General features: G+C 42.1%; 1 protein-coding gene across 3 annotated transcripts in view; it reads left to right on the top strand.

Annotated features, from left to right (window-relative positions):
• The first annotated feature begins 373 nt into the window (after window positions 1–373).
• Window positions 374–20,393, top strand: part of dpf1 (double PHD fingers 1) — a 45,295-nt gene continuing 25,275 nt past the window's right edge. Inside the window, exons 1-8 of one of the 3 annotated variants that reach the window (XM_054793755.1) lie at window positions 374–579; window positions 13,353–13,382; window positions 14,881–15,041; window positions 15,451–15,558; window positions 15,708–15,835; window positions 17,967–18,056; window positions 18,645–18,723; window positions 18,813–18,944. In XM_054793755.1, the coding sequence (XP_054649730.1) occupies window positions 374–579; window positions 13,353–13,382; window positions 14,881–15,041; window positions 15,451–15,558; window positions 15,708–15,835; window positions 17,967–18,056; window positions 18,645–18,723; window positions 18,813–18,944 (934 nt within the window). Of the gene's footprint in view, window positions 580–13,352; window positions 13,383–14,880; window positions 15,054–15,444; window positions 15,559–15,707; window positions 15,836–17,966; window positions 18,057–18,644; window positions 18,724–18,812; window positions 18,945–20,393 lie in introns of all 3 variants that reach the window. The other 2 variants (XM_054793757.1, XM_054793756.1) reach the window with 2 other exon arrangements.

Genomic DNA, 20,393 nt, shown 5'->3' with positions numbered 1-20,393 from the left:
GCCTGAAAGAATCAATTATAGCTGGTCTCTCATTGCTCCTGATTAATGAATAATTAAAGGTGCTGGGTGCAGGACTTATGAGGCTATGTGGCCACAACGCATCTTCATCTGGTGGAAACATTCTCATACATCCCATACAGCTTTTATGCTTGTTGGAATTTGATTTTTCATTAGTAATGACTCAGATTGATTGCAACTTCAACCATGCCACCAAAAAGAGAGGCAACCAGGCTTTGTCTGAAATGTAGAGATGTTTCATACATGTGGATGTTGAGGGGTGGATTTGCCCTTTCAGATCCAAGGCGGGACTGTGGCATCGTTGCCGGCGCTACCCACGCTGGTACTTGTAGTGCACTCCTCTTGGACAGGTTTCATGTTGACATGTGTAAAAAACTACACTTCCCCAATGTCGTCACGTGCGCTCCCACCTCCCATTGGCTGGCCGCTGCAGCCGCAGCCCCAGAGAATGAATGAAATTGAAATAGCTGCTACATTACATGTACAATACCGGGCTCTGCAGCGTTGCATTCTATCATACTACACCAAAATGGCCACAGCGGTACAGAACCACCTCAAATCGTAAGTACATCACACCCCCGGAGCTCGTTCGTTGTTTTGCATTGCTGCACGTTGTCTGTGTGATTTAAATGATCATTCCACCTTCAGCACGACTGCCAACACCTCTTTGCATGCCGTACATACAGCAACGATACAGATAATAATGCAGGAAAGTTCTCTTTATTTAGTCTCACTGCACAATGGGTTCTGCGTTCCGGTGCAAACGGTGTTATCATTTCCCTGCGCCAGGAGCGGCGTGCATGCAGGAATGCATGCAGGAATGCTGGGGCTAGATTTGGGTGACCCGGTATGTCCCTTGCCACTGTAGCCAGCCAAGATCACGGTCAGAGCCAGGCGCGGGAGGCAGGCTGGAGGCAGCTTGAATAGCATTACAGTACCTGTGCGTGCTCAATTTCGGACAGAGGGGTGGAGACAGGTAGGAAGAAGGTAGCTTTACGCTGCAACGGTACCAGTATGTGTTTATTTTTTACAACCATGCGTTTATATTCCAATTTAGCACCCATTTAAGTCTGCCATTTCGTGTTGGAGGTGAAGTTTTTTGGGGTCTCTTTTTGTTTTTCGGTGACTGGCTGCAGCGGAATGCTACCCCGTTGTGGGTCCATCCAGAGAGAAACGCACAATAGATCCCGTGAAAACCTTTCACCCATATGAGTGGTTGCACCGTTTCAGGCTACAATCCCTCTCGGTGTGATGCAGGCATAGTCGACATGTCGTGCAAATCCATGAATGACTCTCCTGTTTGTGCTGCCTTGAAAGAGCACTTGACATGCAGGAGGAAACTGAGCACTGATTTCGTGCTGCCTTGAAGCTTATTGCATTTTGAAAACCTGTGCATGTTTTCCCACAATAATAAAAAAAACTGTATTGGGTGGATGTGTTAGTATTGAAGCTGACTGGCGGTGCAAACAGTTCTGCCTCCTTCAGTCACATGGTGTCAAGTGGATGGAAGTGGCTGATTCACACTGAATGTATCATTATGATGCTGATGAAAGGGCAAGACTAGGAAGAATAAGGCAAGGCAGAGGGAAACAAAACATGTGTGGAGTCATTTTCAAACTGTAGTCCAACATGAAGAGTGGAACTACAGCGAGGAGTCAAAAGCTCAATGCTGCACGGCTCTTGTCGTGTATTCACACAGCATACAAAGTATCCATCAGGTGACAATGTCAGTATAGGTTTCTAGGTGTGTCCTACAGCAGGTTTGTCTTTGTCCCCAAATGCCCTCAAAGCTGCTGATTCATTCAGTGGATGTAAAAGCGGGAGGCCATATCTCCAGTTGTTGTCCACTGCTGTTGACGTGTGTGCGTGCAAACGACAGCGGAGGCTTCATTTGTGTGAGGAGCAGCAACTCGCTCCGATCTACTGGGTACTTTCCAACCCCCCCCCACTCCCAATGTACTCGCTCTCTTGGATTAGTGATAATCTCTCTCTTTCCTTCTCTCTTCTGTTTCCCCTCCATCACCCCTGCTGACCCGCTTCCACATTCAGGACCATGCGTCACTCATTTCCATCACTCTTTTTGCTCCATCCCTTTGTTGCTTTGGCCTCACCCTCCAACCTCCTGTCACGCTTTTTTTTTTTTTTTTTTACATTTTTCGATTTCAGAAGTCCTGAAGGAATGTCTCTTTGCACTTCTGCAGGTTTTCCGTAAGTCTCCTTGAGGTCCTTCTGGATGGACTCGGGCAATATCATGGCAAAAAATGTTTATCCCAAGTGTTTACTGCTTGTAAAATTCACAAGATAATACTTAAAAATGGAAATAACTTTGAGAAAAGGCTTCTACTTGTAGTTGATGGGAGATTGCCAGCAGTTGTGATGTTCTTCAGATAATAACTGGCTGTGTGCATGAGTGCTGAAGCGCAGGCTGAGCATCCATATCTACATTTTTACATTCCTCCACTTGCTCATCTGTAGACACATGTGCCCAAATGTGCACACGCATGCACACACAGTTGCACACGCACACCATCTCATGCTTTATTCATAAGAGAGCACGCAGGCCTCAGGTCGGATGTTTTAAGGGTGTTTCTTTTTCGAAGTTACTCCTTTCATCATCTCTTTATTTGGATTGGAATTTTGCTTCACTTTGGATTCTTTTAGAAGGCAGGATTGAGCAAGACCGTGAGAGAGGGATGAAGAGAGAAAAGAGAGAGACATAGATAAGTATTTTTAGCTCTATGACCTATTTCTCCAGTGCTACCTAACTGACAGTCAGTCAGCTCCGCCGCTTCTGGGACCCTGCGTGATTTCCATCCAGGAATGTGCACTTCAAGTCCAAGGTGTGGTCGGGAAAGAGGAGAGAGGAGTCTCACGTTTGTGTACGTGCAGTTGGTTTGTTTTTATTGCAAGTTCTCAGGGGTGGAGTCACCCAGCACCACTGCTTCTCTCTGCAGCTCCTGTAGGGATGCAGACAGGGGAGGAGTTGTTGTTGTTGTTGGTGGTGGTGTGTTTTCAGAGGGCGGGAGGGGGTTAAACTGAGAAATCACCAACCCATACGCTCACATGCGCACACCGGGCCAGATACAGGGCTAAGGAGTCCATCGCTGGTATAAGAGGCCAAGTGCAGTGGCAATAAATCTCACCTGAAGGAGCTGCTCAGAGGCAGATTGCCTTACGCTGATTTACTGCCCTTAATACACACTGCAGCTGTAGCTGTGCGCTATATACACCCACACACAAAGACCAGATATGCATGCACGCACAAGATAGACATACAAATATGTGTGGACACAAAAGCTGCAAAAGGCGCACACATATAGGGAAATGAGTATTTCTGTAAAGATAAGATAACAACGCCTTTCGGACAGTGAGGCATACACACAGATAAGAGGCGTCATCATATACTGTGCAATTCTTAATGTAGTCATACATGTACACACACACACTGACAATGTGTGACCTCTTTCTGTGTTGCCTAAATGCTGCACTAAAACTGGAGACTCATCTAACGTACTGCAGGAGTTGTATATATTAGTAGGCGAGAGAGAGCGAGAGACATTTCAGTGAGCGAGCGAGTGGAGGGCAGTGGAAAAGAAATTGAATTGAGGGTGGTGGGGACGTAGAGGGTTGGGGGGGGATTGGTACGGGTGATATTGCATAGTTTAATCTGTTGAGTTCAGCCATGGAGGGACTGAGTTGGGGGAGGGGAGGAACAGTACAGAAGGCCGCCTGATATTATGTCTTCACTGTGCACACACACAAGGCCAGGAAACACCAACGTGTGTGTCTTTGTACTTTTTGGTGCACAGATGGACAGCTATGGGTAAAACAGGTGTGCGGACCAGGTGTGCAGACTTCAGTATATTGGCACAAGTGTTTTGCAAGCTTAAAATAAAATTCCCGCACTCGCACACACACACACACACACACACACACACACACACACACACACACACACACATTTACACAGCTCTTAACCAGGGTGTGAAAATAATTATTTCATAAAATCATCTACACATGGCCTAGTTCATTGACACACAGTGCTGTATGACTGTCTCATTTCACAAGCCACAAATGCACCCAGGTTTTTATTAGCCACTAAAAATGCCCTAATATTTTTCACCAGCAGCATCAATGATTGCGTTTCACCTCTAGGGGGAGCTCTGTGTTCCCCTATTGCAATCTAATGAGCGTTAATTGCTGGGAACAGGAACTACAGTTGGCAATGTGTCACATAGAGAGAGACAGAGGGAGGATGAAACATTGGACTGAGCTGAAGTGGGCTGCTTCTGCTGGACAGAACTTGCAAGAATTAAATTCAGACAATAGATTCCTCTGGGTGTGCCTGGTGGGATCGCTGTGTATGTCTGCAGGTCTGTCTGTCTTTCATGGCGTTCTCTTCCTCCATGCAGTCAGCTCAGAGCAACTCACACCGTACATGCTTAAAAAAAAGCATTTAGTTTGAATACACTCACTGGCCACAATATTAGGCACACCTGCACAAGCTAATGACTTTCAACACCAGGGGTTATGTTTGGGCAATGCTGCATGTGAATGCTGAACAGGGCCCTTGTTGCCGATATCGATGATACTTTTTACTTGAAATTTTTCAAGTTCAGTTTCTGTTTATTTCGAACATGTAGGCCTGTCACCATAACAAGTTTTGCTGGACGATAATTGGCCTACAAATTACTGTCGATAATTGATATTATTGACAACATTTTCTGAGACCATTTTTTCATTTATTATATGGCAAAATAATGAGAGTACATGGTGTCAAAAGTAGTCAACTTTCATCTCTCAAGAGTATTTAACATTGTAATTGGAATGTCAAGAGCTTTTAAATTAAACAAACAACATAATAAATTAAACAAACAAAAAAAGACAAAAAAAACCCTCAATGAAAATAAAATGGACTCTCAGTCTCTTTTAGCAAAAATTGCTCTTAAATAAAAATGACAATTATAACTCAAAACAATACAAAATAGGCCTTGTCTCTGTTTAGAAAAAAAACTCAAATAAAAACCACACACACACAGTGTATTATGTAGTGTATTGATAAACTAACGCAGGGGGTCATATTTTAGCTGGCCCACATATCTGTAGTGGCGGAATAAAACGCTATGTTTGTGATGTCCTTCAACTCGTCTTCATTCACTCGGTTATACAGTTCAGGAATTGCTGTTTGTGACATGTACATGTGTACGTTCTCCCAGGCAATTCGTACTGCCTATCAAACATTTCTAACATTTCCCGAAATGTTGGATTTTCGTTCGTATTGAAAGGTTGCACCTCTTTTGCAATGTAGCGAGCGACACCATTTTGCACTGTTTCGTTTTATATTTACTTTGAGGATCAAGCGTCTCAGTAAGCGTTGACTGTCGGGACGAAGGCTCTGCCGCACAGCCACACTAGAGCGGTGGCATTCGGCTTAGAAACCATGGCTTCAGCGTTTGCTTGCTAACTTGCTCACTGCTAGCACTCTGTGTACCCACTCACTAGTAGCCCCGCCTCCACAAAGAGTCTGAATGAGAGGAGGGTTCACTCTTCCTGCTCATTCCACCATAGAACCAGCCTGTGTGGTACAGAGAGATTTCGTCCAGCAAAATTTACCGTGACTACTGAAAAATATGAAAATATTGATGTCATTAGCTAGTATGGATCTGATACTGATACTGACAGTGGTATTGGTGTGATTGATATTGAGATCGATCCGTCTCACCCTACCGGGGGTCTTTGCGAAGATAATAATGCCTTCACTGACACCATCAAAGATGCATACGCTATTTTTGTTATCGTGAATAGTTGCATGCATCGTATTGTGAGGTGTAACCGTATTATTAGCCACATCTCTCCGAAATGATACAGTCTAGTTCTACTCAAACAGGGTGCTTTTTAAAATGATACCACCCTCTCATTGTCACTGCAAACTGCAAATTCTTAAGTCAAGGTTGAGTTTTTATACAACCCTTGAATTGGCTTTCATGAGATTGTGCAAGTGTACCTAATGAATGTATGTTTGTGTGCTTTTGCATGTTCTGTATCATCACATTCATGCATTGAGGGGATTGTGTTTGTGCAGTTGCACAATCAAAGCCTGTGTGGTGAACATTTGTGCTATGTCTGCCTTGACATTTTTGTTCATCATAGCTTCTTTTGTTGTACAGTGGGCAAAATGCCAATGAATTTACCAAGGCTGAAAGTATTTCTAATTGCACTTGAGAGTTTGTGAATACAATTAGCTGAATGAATCCTGGTAAATAGAAACAAAATAATTAAAATACTGGAAAAAGAGATTTATTTGATGTTGCATGACTGAGTGTGTTTGTGTGTAAAGTAGAACGTGGTTGTGCTATTTGTTCTTAAAATGTGCGGTCGGATGCTTGATTTGGTTTCTGGATGAGTCTGTCTGTGGTGTGCGTATTCTCCGCAACCAGCTTGACCACAGTAGTGCTGCAGTGAATACGAAGCAGAAAATCTTTGGTCGGAGAGTAACGTGTGGAAAACGGGAACAGCAAGGCAGCACAAAAGCTAAATGAACGCTGTGCAGACCTCTGCATGATTCTGACATTTTGATACAAGCCACAATATGAAGTGCATTGGAATAGGAGCTTGAAATAATTGTAATGTTACACTGACTTGTAGTCAGGAGAACAGCATCTACTATAATGTTAGCAGACTTTGCCACACATTCAAATGATCAGATGTTTCTTTCAAACCACCAACAGTAACAGAAAGAGCCTTATTTAGTGTTTAATACATTGGCTTGACTTCTTTGCCTTCTAAACATGTTTTAGGACCAATCCCAACTCTACCCTTACCCCTCGTCTTAGCCCTTAGCCCAACGGCATCTCTTCAGCCTCCTTGTTGCAGCTCCCACGCCGAGCTCTGTGATTTCTATTTAACACCGAAGATGAGGAAATGTGCATTTTTGAAACTAGTATGAAATATCCGACCCACCACAAGTCCATAAATGCATCTGCACTGCGTTCTGGCTGCTGACTGGGTGAGCAAGGGAAGGGGGAGGGGAGTCAGTGAAACACGAAAAAGACGTCTTGAGAGTGCGCTACGCCCACGGTAATCTATCCGTAACGATGATTACATGCCTAAAAAGAAAAATCCATCCATCCATCCATCCATCTTCTATGCCACTTATCCTCACTAGGGTCACGGGTATGCTGGAGCCTATCCCAGCGGACTTTGGGCGAGAGGCGGGGTACACCCTGGACCGGTCGCCAGCCAATCGCAGGGCACATATAGACAAACATCACATTCATGCCTACGGACAATTTAGAGTCACCAATGAACCTAACATGCATGTTTTTGGAATGTGGGAGGAAACCGGAGTACCCGGAGAAAACCCACGCACGCACGGGGAGAACATGCAAACTCAGAATCGTTCATAAAAACGTCACAGCATCTATTCTCCGAATTTAAAAAATGAACAAGAAATTATTGTGAAAATGAAGACAGTCCTGGAGAGGACCAATAGAATGGCAACAAACACACACTCCGCACTTCTATTAGTCAAATTCTGTTGCTATAACACAATTTCTAAAAAGTTTAAAACTTAAACTAAAAAAGTTTATCGAGTACTTTTCTATTTACTTGCATCTACCCTGATTTACCTGCCTGCCACTTCCACCGAAAACATCTCAACCACCTTCACCTGTGCTACCTGCTCCGCATAAATACCCTGACAGTCCATTTAGTCCCTGTAAGAATATGATTTTTGGACTGTTGCTGACTGTATCTGTCTTGGACCTTGTTTCTGACCCGGTAATTGGTAAACTCACAACCCTTCCGGTTGTGACCTCACCTTTTGTCTGCCCTGAGTTGTTCTATGTCTGCCCGATCCCCCTCCTCAGAGGGCTCTGCCTTTCAGATAATCATGTCGGTCAGCTTTGAGAAACATTAGATGTTGTCAGCGCTTGGAAATGTAGCCGGTACTTGTCCTGGAAGTCATATCGATAAATCTGCTAAAAATCCGCTAAAATAGCTCCAATAACTGGTCATTTTAAAAAATGCTTCCCCGTACTGTGCTTTCGGTGGGTTAGAGTGAGCAGATCAAGCGTTCCTTTTCTCCTACGTGCGATGCGCTGTAAACAAACATGGTGTCGATTGTGTGGGACCTCCCCACTGCCTCAGACACCTCCAGCGCTAGCCGCACCAAACGCTCCGCAAACACTTGCCGACGAGAGAAAAAAACACCGACCACTCCGAGCCACGGTTTGTACTTCTGAGACGCCGCTATTTTTTCAATGTTTTGTTAATAGTAGCGATGTCGTGATATTTAGTTAGGACAAATCTAAAGGCACACTTCGTCAAATCCAACTTTTTTGGAGTTAGTCTTACCTCCAGGTGTGCAAGAATTACAGTTAAATATACATTTAAAAAATAATAGATAAAATAAGTTATTGTGCAGCCAAAACATCCAACAAAATGAATGCAGCAGCTTTGTTAGAGAGTATAAAGTACAGTATAAAATATTTTAATCTTCACGGAATGGCAGCAGGATGACGGTGCACAAATTACGGTAGCCTTTTATTGGCTTTGTCATGCATGTCAGGAGTAACACAAGTTTTTCAAAAAAGATAACTCCCCCCAAATGATCATTTGATGCTTGCTTAGCTAAGGTCTCGCATGTTCTCGCAAATGCCGAACTGTCGTGCGACCTTATGCTTAAAATTGCGATTGAATTCCAAATTGGACATTGCCGTCCATGTGCACTGTACATCCAGTATAACAACATATCTTGTCGTGATTAGCTTTCTTTCATTTCAATAAATGAATTTGCCCAATCCAAAGAATATACTGCTATATTTGTTGAAACCACGCACAGCTGACAGCTCCAACTTCCTCTGATGGCCTGAATAACAGGTTTCACGGTCTCTATAATATGTCTGCAGCTCTTTTTTTAAACAACAGGATAAAAGATGTACTATCAGTGAGCGATGTCCTTGCAGAAAAATGAGCTTTTCACAGGTCATCTTGCTCCCATCTCGTTTCTTTGTCCCTCACTGGTCACACTTATCCATCTCCTTTGCCCTTGTCAAGCTATATTCTGACGACCTTTTTTTTTTTAATCACACTGTACTCTTATAAGGTATTTCCCTTTCCCTCTCCTTGCCTTCCATCTCACAAACATGGACATAGCCATGCGTCCTCCCTATCTCAGTAATAAAGAATTGGGAGCAACCAAACTGGAAGCCATTTTCTTCAGCTGTCAACTTACAGTATTATTCGGGAACCTTTTTCAATATCTTTATGGACAGCAGGGGGAATGTGATGGAGGGTAGTGGATTTGAAGTGAGAGGGTGCTTAGGGAGGAGATGGATGGGGAGCTCTTGGTGGCTTATTTTACATTTTGAATGTGTTCCCTTTTTTCCACTCAGTCTCTCCCAGTGTTATTTCACTTTGGTGATCAATGCAGCTTTAAATGTCAAGTCTTCTATTTACTGTTTTTCCCTAAATTTAAAAAAAATAAAAAACATTCTCTTGTCTCTCATTGCTGTTTACAAATAACAGGAATAATTCTGGCTGTCATGTGCTAATATGATGCAGGGTATTCAAAATATGCTTTTCCATAAATTTACGTACATGTGTTCTTTAATTGGCACGTTTTAGACCCTTTTATACAAGCAGTTGTCATGTTGCTCCTCGGTTTGTGTTCTGAATACAGATTCAGCACTGAAAGTGAAATGTCTAATTTCTAATAAAGTGGCCTTATTTATTTGGTGTCACTGATTTATTATATTAATTATATTAATTTTTTTACCTTAATTAACACATACATGTACATCACGGCAAGTCACGCCCCTCTGTTATGACGACATGCGGAGGAGGCACAGCGCAGCGTCCCCACAGAGCCGGTTCTTTTGGCTCGGCTCACTAAAACAAACCGGCTCTTTCGGCTCCCAAGTGGCTCCTCAAATTTTTATGTCTTAAATTATTACCTTACCAAATGGTGTGTACAGTGTTCCCTCGCTCCATCGCGGTTCACTTTTCCCAGACTCGCTGTTTTGTGGATTTTTGTGTGTGCAATGTTAGTGCTTTTTTGTTGTTTTTTTTTACAGCTATCGACACTGTTACAGGCCGAGCCTGGCCCTTTAAGAATAATTTCATTGTGGGAAGTTGAGTGTTGCGTTTCTGTGCCTCACCACAGGCAGTGGTGTCTCTCTCTCTCTTTTCTGTCTGAACCGCCCAAATCAATCTCCTTCGTGCAGCCTCTTGTTGTGGTCATGGCCACCAAACTAGCTAACCGTGTGAACTGCTTGCTAACCGCCAATACTGTAAACAATAGAAGAAACAGAAGAATCTACCCGTGTGAGGAAAATACGACGACAGGAGCAATATGTTTTCACAAGGATACAAAACATGCTACGGCCGAACAGCGCCAGGACGAAGAGGCAGGGTCAGAGGAGTGAACACACGTGAGTCTAACCTAGTAGGTTGATCATTAAAATTCAAACGAAATTGAACTTTGAGAGTGTTTAAACAAGAGAGAAATGTGAGAAAATGTGAATGCCTGTGTGAGAAAAGTGTATAAAGTGTCTGGTGAGGGATTTTACAGCCTTAAAACTTAATAGCCTTAATATCATTGGAAAAAAATAGTGTTGGCTACTTTGCGGATTTCACTTATTGGGGGCTATTTTGGGAACCTATTGCCCGCCATAAACGACGGAACACTGTATTGTGTAAAATAAATTACTAATGTAAAAAATACATGATATCAAATATATCCATATTATTCAAATGGATATATTTAAACCTCAATGAACAGCTACACAAATATATTATAATATAATGTCATAATGTTTCTCACGAAAGAATCAGCTCTAAAGGTACCACAGCAAGTTTAACACCATACCCACCTCTGGGCAGTGTGGACACGGAGATGCCGCCACATATCTTGACCAACGACATTTGCCTTTAACAGAAAAAAAGACGTGGAAAAAACAAATTGGCTCCCAATTGGCTCTCTATTGTTCATTTCAAAGAGCCAGCTCTTAGAGTCAATTTGTTCGCGACACATCACTACCAAAGAGTCGCACTGAGTCTGGCTCTCTTTTATAACTTTATTCTGACCTGAACACATCAACAGCAGTGCAGTTCCAACACCATAGATGCATCTCCAGCTCGTCCTGGGAACGACACTTCCTCATTGTCACTGACTGCGAGATGCGTTCACGAACACTCCAAACATCACAGCAACGTCTTTATCATGCGCGTATGTGTGGTCTAAATAAACAGAAATACAAAGAAAAAACAATAAGTGGATATTCGTATCACTCATCTTGTAACTCTTCATGCGGAAGTACAATTTCCTGCATTTAAGTAGCCTCGGAAATCCCAGCAAACACAGTACACTCAAACTGTGAATTCAACTTAAATGCTGTGGTGTCTTTGAACGCAACTCCTCTTTGGTCATAATAACATGGTTAAAGTGTGATTCAAATGTTCTGCTACTATTAAAGAAGCTAGCGTTGGGTAAATCTATTTTCAGACATGTGTGCTATGTTTTAACTTGATTGAAATTTACAGTTCATTTGGAACTGCAAAGACATACAAATATACAGTATATAATCCTGCCTTGTCATTTATCTTTCTTCCAATAAAATACAGTAAAAATGGGTAAATTTCCGACGTAGTTGCAAATAGTGATTAATTATGATTAATTAATTTGAAAACGGGGATTAATCTGATTCAAAATCATTTGACAGCCCTACTTTTACACATTTACACATGCAATTTTGTGTAAAGTATTTACATGCACTCTTCACGGCCTTACACGGATGGGTACTGGTACAGCATTAAAATAGTGCAGTGAGCGAAAATATTCGGCATTGCTGCAACATACACAAATGCTCACATACACACACACAATAGCTGTAAAGACATATTCTCTTCAACAGACGGTGGCCTGCTCATTTGCAGTGACATATTAACAAACATTGGCATGCTTTGCCCCACATATTGTTGCCCCCGATCACATCCTTTAAATGTCACATGTCCGGTGTTGGCCTGCATGGTTGCAGGATTAGTACAGGAGGGTTTAAAAATGCTATACACACACACACACACACTGCCAGCATCTCCTCTGCTATATCTGATGGTTGAATACAGTACAGTGGGGGAAGTAATTATTTAATCCCCTGCTCATTTTTACCCCTCTTATGAATATAGCAAATGTCCAGATTTTTATGGTAATATAATAAGAAAAACCACATCCAGAAAAAAACACATAAAGATCTTGGTGTGGCCTAACCAGTCTCCGGACCTTAATCTGTGGAGGGAGCTGAAAATTTAAATTAAGCCAAGTGACAGCCTCAAAACCTGGAGAGGATCTGGAAAGAGGAGTCATAGAAGCACATTCCAGGAACTACTCACCACTAATGAATGATAACGTGATCGATAGACCATATGGCATCGGAGTCACAGTCTAGCCCTTGGCCTGGTCGTCAGGCCAGCATCATAACCTTGCTTCTGTCTGCCTCCACCTCCCTCTAAAATGGCTAGCGGTGTTACGCGGCTCCGCTGCCCCGCAAGCTGCTGGCTCATCCCATCCCGCGTCTACGTGATCCACACTGCTGGCCTGTTGTAATTCCACTAACAATTTACAATACATTAACTCGTGTTCACCTAACTGCAAATTTCGTAATTTACTCTTGAAGCGAGTGCTTTTTTTAAAAAAAATGTTTGATTCTTTTTTTTTTTTTCAATTTGCAGATTTTTTTGCAGAAAAAAATTCAACAAAAAATCTGTGAATGCTGAATTGCGAATATGCGGGTATCATTATTCCCATTTGCACTGAAATGTAATGGATTCTTGTAATGCACAACCCAGGAGTTTCATGGAATTCAGTGCTGCATAGTCCTGCAAAAGTGATGGACAGAAATTAGGTTGTTGGAGAAACAACAGTGCTTCCATGGCACTGCTGGGGTGCACATGGCAAAGAATGGCCTTGCATTACTACTTTTTTATACATTGACATTCCGCCCGGCATGACTCTGCATGCGCATGTGTATCTACTTGTGGGTCTGTGTGTGTTCCGTTGTGTGTAGAGTGACCTTGGTGCTTCTACTCAGCAGGAAGACACAAGAGAAACGTGATTAACCGTAGCAAGACGAACAAGGAGGTGTGAGCGCAAAATAAATGATGTCAAGCCAGTGTAAGAGTAAATAAAGATTCACTTATGAAGGAGAGCGAAGCCAAAGGTGCCAAGGAAGGAGCGAAAACTCAAAGCAACAGTGGAGTGGAAGGAGGGAAATAGGGTTGAGAGGAAAGGTGACTCACAATGCTTTTGTTGGGGTTCTTTTTCTTTCTCCCCACAGGCAATCTGGAGGTGCAGTCATCAAGAACAGGTACGAGATGGGAGGGAGCGAGACAGAGAGAATGGCACTGAATGTTAATCAAACTCAATCAAGTATGAGTGAAGATGGTGCCACACTTTTCTGTGTGTGCCTTATAGTGTGTGTGTGTGTGTGTGTGTGTGTGTCTTTGGCAGCTCATCTGCTGCAGTTTAATGGGATTGTGGAAGCTTATCTCAACAATCGTACACACGGGGACCATTTACAGGACACCTTTTTTTTTCTTTTTTAAACTGAAAACGGTTAAAAACTGTTGTTTTTTTAGGCCCCCAGTTTCCATGACAACAGCATTGGAAGTACATTTACAAAGGGGCATGTTGTTGCTTCTGTCCAAATGCTGAAAGCTGATATTTGTGAAAACATATGATAGACGTGTGTGGCATCTAGGTATGTGGAAGTACTTCACAAAAAAACAACAACTTGTTTGGACTTGATTTTTTTAATGTTTCTTAACAGCATAGTGTTTCTTTACAAAGTGGCATCTCCAATATCTGGCCTGCATGCATAATTATCGTGTTTTCGGTTGTTTATTTGGGAATCATTCTGGCCATGCCGAAAAAAACCCTCAATTTTGCTATGTTGTATAAGTTTTTTGTAACACTGAAGCTGTATTTACACTGCAGGTCCTAAAGTTCCCATATTGCACAGTTTTTCAACCATTTTTATATATATTATATTCAGAAGCTGGGATTTAGACGCTTTAAAAATACTTGTAGTAAGCCCTTCTGGGAACAGAGTGGTTTGTGTGTCTGCAGCTTTAAGGCCAATGAGCTGTGTTTAAGTGTGTGACTCCAAAAAGCACTATAGTGCACTCTATCCACTTTTTGCATATGCAGTAATCCCTCGTTTATCACAGTTAATTGGTTCCTGACCCAGGCACGCGTGAATTTCCGCGAAGTAGGATTCCTTCTTTATAAGTGAAATATTTTCATAGTGAGAGCATAGAAAACCACTTTCAGCATTATCAGAGCCTTCTAGACAGAAATAACACCCCTATAGTCACCTTTAGACTCCTATTACCCAATATAGTAGATATAATAATAGAAAATATGACATCTTATGGCATCAGACATAACATAGACTCGTTAGCATAGACGTTAGCATTGGCAGCGTACTTCCTGCAGTGGCTATTGTCTCATCAACGTAATGTTACCGCCACCTTATGACCAGTGTAGAATACTGTTTGTGGTTAAGTTTAGCGCATTGTAGTTCACTGTAGTTTTTATTTGAAGGGGCAGACTTGTAATGACCATGTAGAGTAGAGCGCACTGAATCGTTCCACTTACAAAGAAGTCACCTTGCCAGGTAATGGATCCATATCTGGTTTTAATTGATTTATCTGATTCCAGCCATTCATTTTGCTTACATATTCATGGCACATATCCAAACCAGGCCACAAAATTAGGAATTCAATGACCAGAAACATGTCGTGTAAATCCAGCCTAATTCATTTGTACGCAATAAAAGTGACACTTTCCTTCCTCCGGTCCAGTCTTGGCGAAGAGTTCTACAAGGAGGCCATTGAGCACTGTCGCAGCTACAATGCTCGTCTATGTGCTGAGCGGTCCATGCGTCTCCCCTTCCTGGACTCCCAGACAGGTGTGGCCCAAAGCAACTGTTACATCTGGATGGAGAAGAACCACCGTGGACCAGGTGGGTGTCTGGGTATGGAAGCTGCACCATTCACAAGGTTTCTTTTTGTCCTCCTATCCTCTATCATTTCCTCCTTCTTGTCTCCTTACCTTTTAGCTTTTGCCCCCTTCCCTTTTCTTCCTTTTCGCTTTCTAACATTAGTGTATCTTGGCAGAGTCAGACACCCCTGTGGCAATGATACGCCGCTGGCACCAGCTACTCCTGAGAGACATACTTGTGCAAGCTGTTTTACTTTTACTTAGTTTGTTCAGTGCCACAGTAACAACATACAACACACCACCAACTACACTGTTATGATAATGCACGCATCAGACAGCAACATTTCAGTGTCTGCAGTCGTTATAATGCATACATTATGGTTATCTCCCAACTGAGTTGTGGGTTGTTTTTTTTATGTTTTGAGCTTCAGGTCACGCGCCAGGTCAGTTGTACACATACCCCGCACGCTGCTGGCGCAAGAAGAGGCGGCTAAACATCCTGGAGGACCCACGGCTCGTGCCAATTGAGTTCAAGATTGGTAAGGGGGAAATGGAAGCTCTGCACTTTCAGATTTGTACAATGGCGGCTTGGTGTTTTATTTTTGGAGGACCAATCAAGCAATGTCCTGTAAATGTCTCTTGTGATCACATTATAGTGTCTTTTCTCATTGCAATGACTTCTTACTAGATTATGAGGCCTCTCTAAAAAAGGAGGGGGGTATTCCGGATGGTCCTGTGTTGGAGTCACTGCTCGCTGGGGAAACTCTGGACAAGAAGGTGGAGACAAAAGAGGAAGAGCCAATGAGCGAGTGTCAGGTGAGGCATGTCACTTTTGTGTCTCTTTAGTTTGTTCTGGTTTTCTTCGTCTGTTTCTGATACTCTTCAGAAGTCTTTATCGTCAATGTCAAAGTAAAAAGTAGGATGGAAAAATACAATTTGCACGCAACTTTGTGATGCATAGGCTTATAGTGTTTGGTGAAGATCCGGATAAAGATGCAGCTGTGTCGTGTGGTCAGGTGAGGCAGGCGTTGTAAATATACTTGATGTATGTTTTTAACATTTTCTTCAGTACAAATTGCTGAATTTACACATTTCTTGATCAATACTGGGCAGGAATGTGAGATGAGCCTGCGGCGAGTCTCTCCTCCTGATTTAAGTGTGTGAGCTGAGCCTACCATTGAGTGCACTCACTGCACTCATGTTTCCAGTTTAATGTTTGCAGAAACATTTATACACACCGTGACTTTCTACAGCCTGTGTAATGTCTTGAATGTAAGCGTGACATCATTACTTTTGCGAATTGGACAATAAATTACAGAGAAATGTCATCCGCTGAGGCGCTGCAGTACTCCACGTCATCCTGAAGGGCGGGGGCATGTGTGATCTGGAAGGTTCTTGTCGCTGCCGTCCTTCTCGATAGACGAAAAGCAGGTGCCAGTTTTTTTAAAATTGAAACACACAAACAGCGGTGTCATTATACAATCTGTACTAGAAACGCAATCGGTTCTACGCATGTGCAGAATGCGTCTACGTATGTTTTGGCAGTCACATGTTAGGCATGTGTAATCCACGCCATCCGTCAATTAATTTCACAGCAGCAATATACGTCACCACCCCCAAAAACATTATTAGGATTTGAGAAATTACAACATAAACAAACTTTTTTTTCGTATATGATATCCAGAGTGCAAGTGGATAAATTACAAGCCCTCTTTACTTGGTTCTGCAAATTATTTTATGTTTTTTTGCCACTGAAAAAATAATACAGATGCTAGCCCAATGCTAACCCTATGTTTGGATGGATGGTATTTCTCTGTTTAAAAAAGAAACTGACTGTCTGGATCCTCTAGATCAGAGGTGTCCAAAGTGCGGGCCGGGGGCCATTTGTGGCCCGCAGCTGTGCTTTTATCGTCCCTCGACACATTTTTAAAATACAATTAAACAAGAAGACTTACAAAAACAATAATAAATGTGTAAGAAAGAGCATTAATTTGACAAAATATTACAATAAAGTACACTATAAGGCGCAGTCTCAATTACAGGGTCTATTTCTGTACTTAACCCATACATAAGGCGCACCGTATTATAAGGTGCATGCTAAAACATACGGTCTACAAAAAAAAGGCAACAAAAGCAAAACAGTGAGTTTAGTTTAACTTTATTCTACTATTTAACAATACACTCACCGTATTTTTTAATCAATCTTCTCCTCCAAACCCAGCAATGTCCTCATCTTGTGTATCTGAAATGAACAGCTGGGCATTTTCGCCATCAAACATGCCGTTGTCGGAGTCAGTCCTGTTGTCAGGCGGCTGTTCAGCAATGATGCTGACTTTGGCGACAGCAGTTAAAGCAGATACCTAAGCCCAGGCATCCACAATCCATTCACATATGGTGGCGTAACTCATCCGGTGCTGCCTCCCAGTCTTAGTAAAGGTGTGTTCGCCGTGTCTCATCCCTCGCTCCCACGCCGCTCGCAACTTCACTTTGAACACCCTGTTTACACCGATGTCCAACGTTTGGAGTTCTTTTGTTAATCCTCCCGGAATGATGGCAAGCTCCGAATTCATTTGCTTTACTTCACAAATGTTTTGCAGCATACGGATAGTATACCTACCAGAGGCGTGGCGGAGGTAAGCATACCTACTGTACGTATTACATAAAGTTCTCTGATTGGTTTATCGCTGCAAGCGTACGTAGTGTACGTATTACGCCCCGGTGTCAGCGGGAAATGGTCCGACAGTCAAGCGCTTACCAAAGTCGCACAACAACATTTTTACAGATTTTGGAACTCAGTGCACACATAAGGCGCACTGGATTATAAAGCGCACTGTCGATTTTTGAGAAAATGAAAGGCTTTTAAGTGCGCCTTATAGTGCGGAAAATATGGTCCGCTGAATAGCAGAAAGAGATGTTGAGTAAGTGGGCACTTTTATTTCCCCTATAGAAACTGCTTGTTGGAGATTTCCCTCATGAGCTGGAGGTGGACGAGATGGAAGAAGATGTGCCAAAGCGCAAGAACCGGACCAAAGCACGGGTAGGGCAGATATTTCATGTCATATCAAAGAAAAATATAAGAAAATCCATGTAAAAATCCTAACTTGAAGTAGAACATTTCAAAAACACCCTTTGAAACAAATGTTATGTTCTTATATTTGTTCGAATAAGTTGCTAATAAACCTCTAACTTGCAAACAGGGCTGCACAAACAGTTTGAAGTCGTCATGGGATATTTTTCTTTTTTTCTTTTACAACTTTGATTAGACTGCACAGGGTTTTTTTGTCGACTCTTTTGGGGCATCCCGTGGGAATATAATCAAGTGTTAACAATGTATCTCGGAAATTATCACACACACACACGCACATAAACACTATTCTACAGAGACACCAGGCTTGTTAATTGGAGCTGTTGGTCCCCTGCTAGGTGCCATCAGTCTCCTCCTGCTAGAAGTGAGGCTTTACACTGAGAACAGATGATTAGAATTCAAACAGGGATGTGTCGGCACTTTGAATGATGAGTGTGTTGTTGCACTCTTTTAATGTGTGTGTTTGCCCTGGTGTAAAAAAAGAAGGTTCTAACTTTTCTGTGTACTTCATCTGTGATGTTTATTGTATGTGTGTGTCAGGCTTATGGGGTTGGTGGCATGAGAAAGCGCCAAGAGCCACCTGCCATTGAAGACAGAGACAAGCCTTATGTCTGTGACAGTGAGTGTCCCAACAATCGTATACAGTATGTTGTATTGACAAAAAAATGATGATTTTCTCCTTACTATGCTTATCTTTGTGTGTTTTAGTATGTGGAAAGCGCTATAAGAACCGCCCGGGCCTGAGTTATCATTACACTCACACACATCTGGCAGATGAAGAGGGCGAGGAAGACTCAGAACGACACACACTACCCTTCCAGCGCAAGAACAACCACAAGCGTGAGTCTGCTGACTTGCTGTTTACTTTTATGTACGTTGTGTGCAGAAGTACAAGGTGGTCCTCGTTTTGCGGGCTTCCATTTTATGACGTTCTGTGCTTACGAACACGCTCCCATAAATGATCAATACTGTACAAAAAGAAAAAGAGGACTAGCTACGTGCATCCGGCTGAATAATACGTAGGCCACGTAATACTTAGTTGCACATACAATTTCATTGTTGCATTTTATATGACCTTCCTGTGTTCTCTCTACATTGTGAGTGACTTCGGCGTTAAATTAGGTACGATTTAGGTATAAGTAAAGTCAACTTACATTTTTAATCAGATTAATCACAGTTTTCAAATGAATCATGGATATACATGTATCTGTATGTATGATCAGGTCCAAATGAACTGAATATTTTCATCAAGCTAAAAGATAACATGTCTGGAAATCTGTTTACTACTGTAGCTACTGTATCTAGTTTAACTGCAGCAGACACTTTAACTGTGTTAATATGAGCATTGAGGGTTTGCGTTCAAAGACACCACCTCATTTAAGTTGAATTTGAGTGTTTTTATGGGATTTCCGAGCATCCTTCAATGCAGGAAATTGTACTTCCGCATGAAGCGTTACAAAGTGAGCGATACGAATGTCCACTTATTGTTTTTCTTTGTATTTCTGTTTACTCAGACCTCACATACACGCATAACAAAGACGTTGTTGTGATATTCGGAGTGTCCCTGAATGCATCTCGCGGTAGTCTAGTGACAATGACGAAGTGTCGTTCCCAGGATGAAGGGACTAGAGGTGTGTTTGGATTTGGTGTTGGATTTGCACTGCGGTTGATGTGTTCAGATCAGAATAAAGTTCTAAAAGATCGTCAGACTCTGTTGGTGCCTCCGTCTGTCGTCATAACAGAGAGGCGTGGCTTGCCATGATGCGCATGCGTTAATTACACATTTAATTAAACATTTGACGTAATAAAATAAATTTGATACTGCTGTTAACGCATTATTTTTGACAGCCCCATCTATAACAAATGAGCTATAACAAATATTCTGACACTTTCTTGTGGCATTTCCAGCCAGATAATAAAAACACAATATAATAATTTTGAAGAAGCTACCAGTAATAAAAACAATCCAGTAATACCAATACTATACCAATAATTAAATAAGTATCCAGAAATTGTAGGTCTACCTATCAAGGTAGATGCAGAGTACCAGGGGCTTTTTCCTAGTGGGGACTCAAAGGTTTTGTCTTGTAATGCCATATTTCTATTGATCCTAATTCATTTTTAAGCAGTTTAAAATGACAAAATCCATAAGACAACACAATATTTCATGATGTGGATCATGGTTTTTTTTTTATCACGAGCATGAGCTGCACCTGTAGGAGTACTAAAAAGTTGTATAAATAGTTAAGCCTTTACAAAATTGATGAAGCTATTAATTAGAATAAAATA

The sequence above is a fragment of the Dunckerocampus dactyliophorus genome, chromosome 12 (assembly GCF_027744805.1).
Source record: "Dunckerocampus dactyliophorus isolate RoL2022-P2 chromosome 12, RoL_Ddac_1.1, whole genome shotgun sequence".
NCBI lineage: Eukaryota > Metazoa > Chordata > Actinopteri > Syngnathiformes > Syngnathidae > Dunckerocampus > Dunckerocampus dactyliophorus.
The sequence above is the reverse complement of the archived record's forward strand: the minus strand, read 5'-3'. Positions and strand labels throughout refer to the sequence as shown.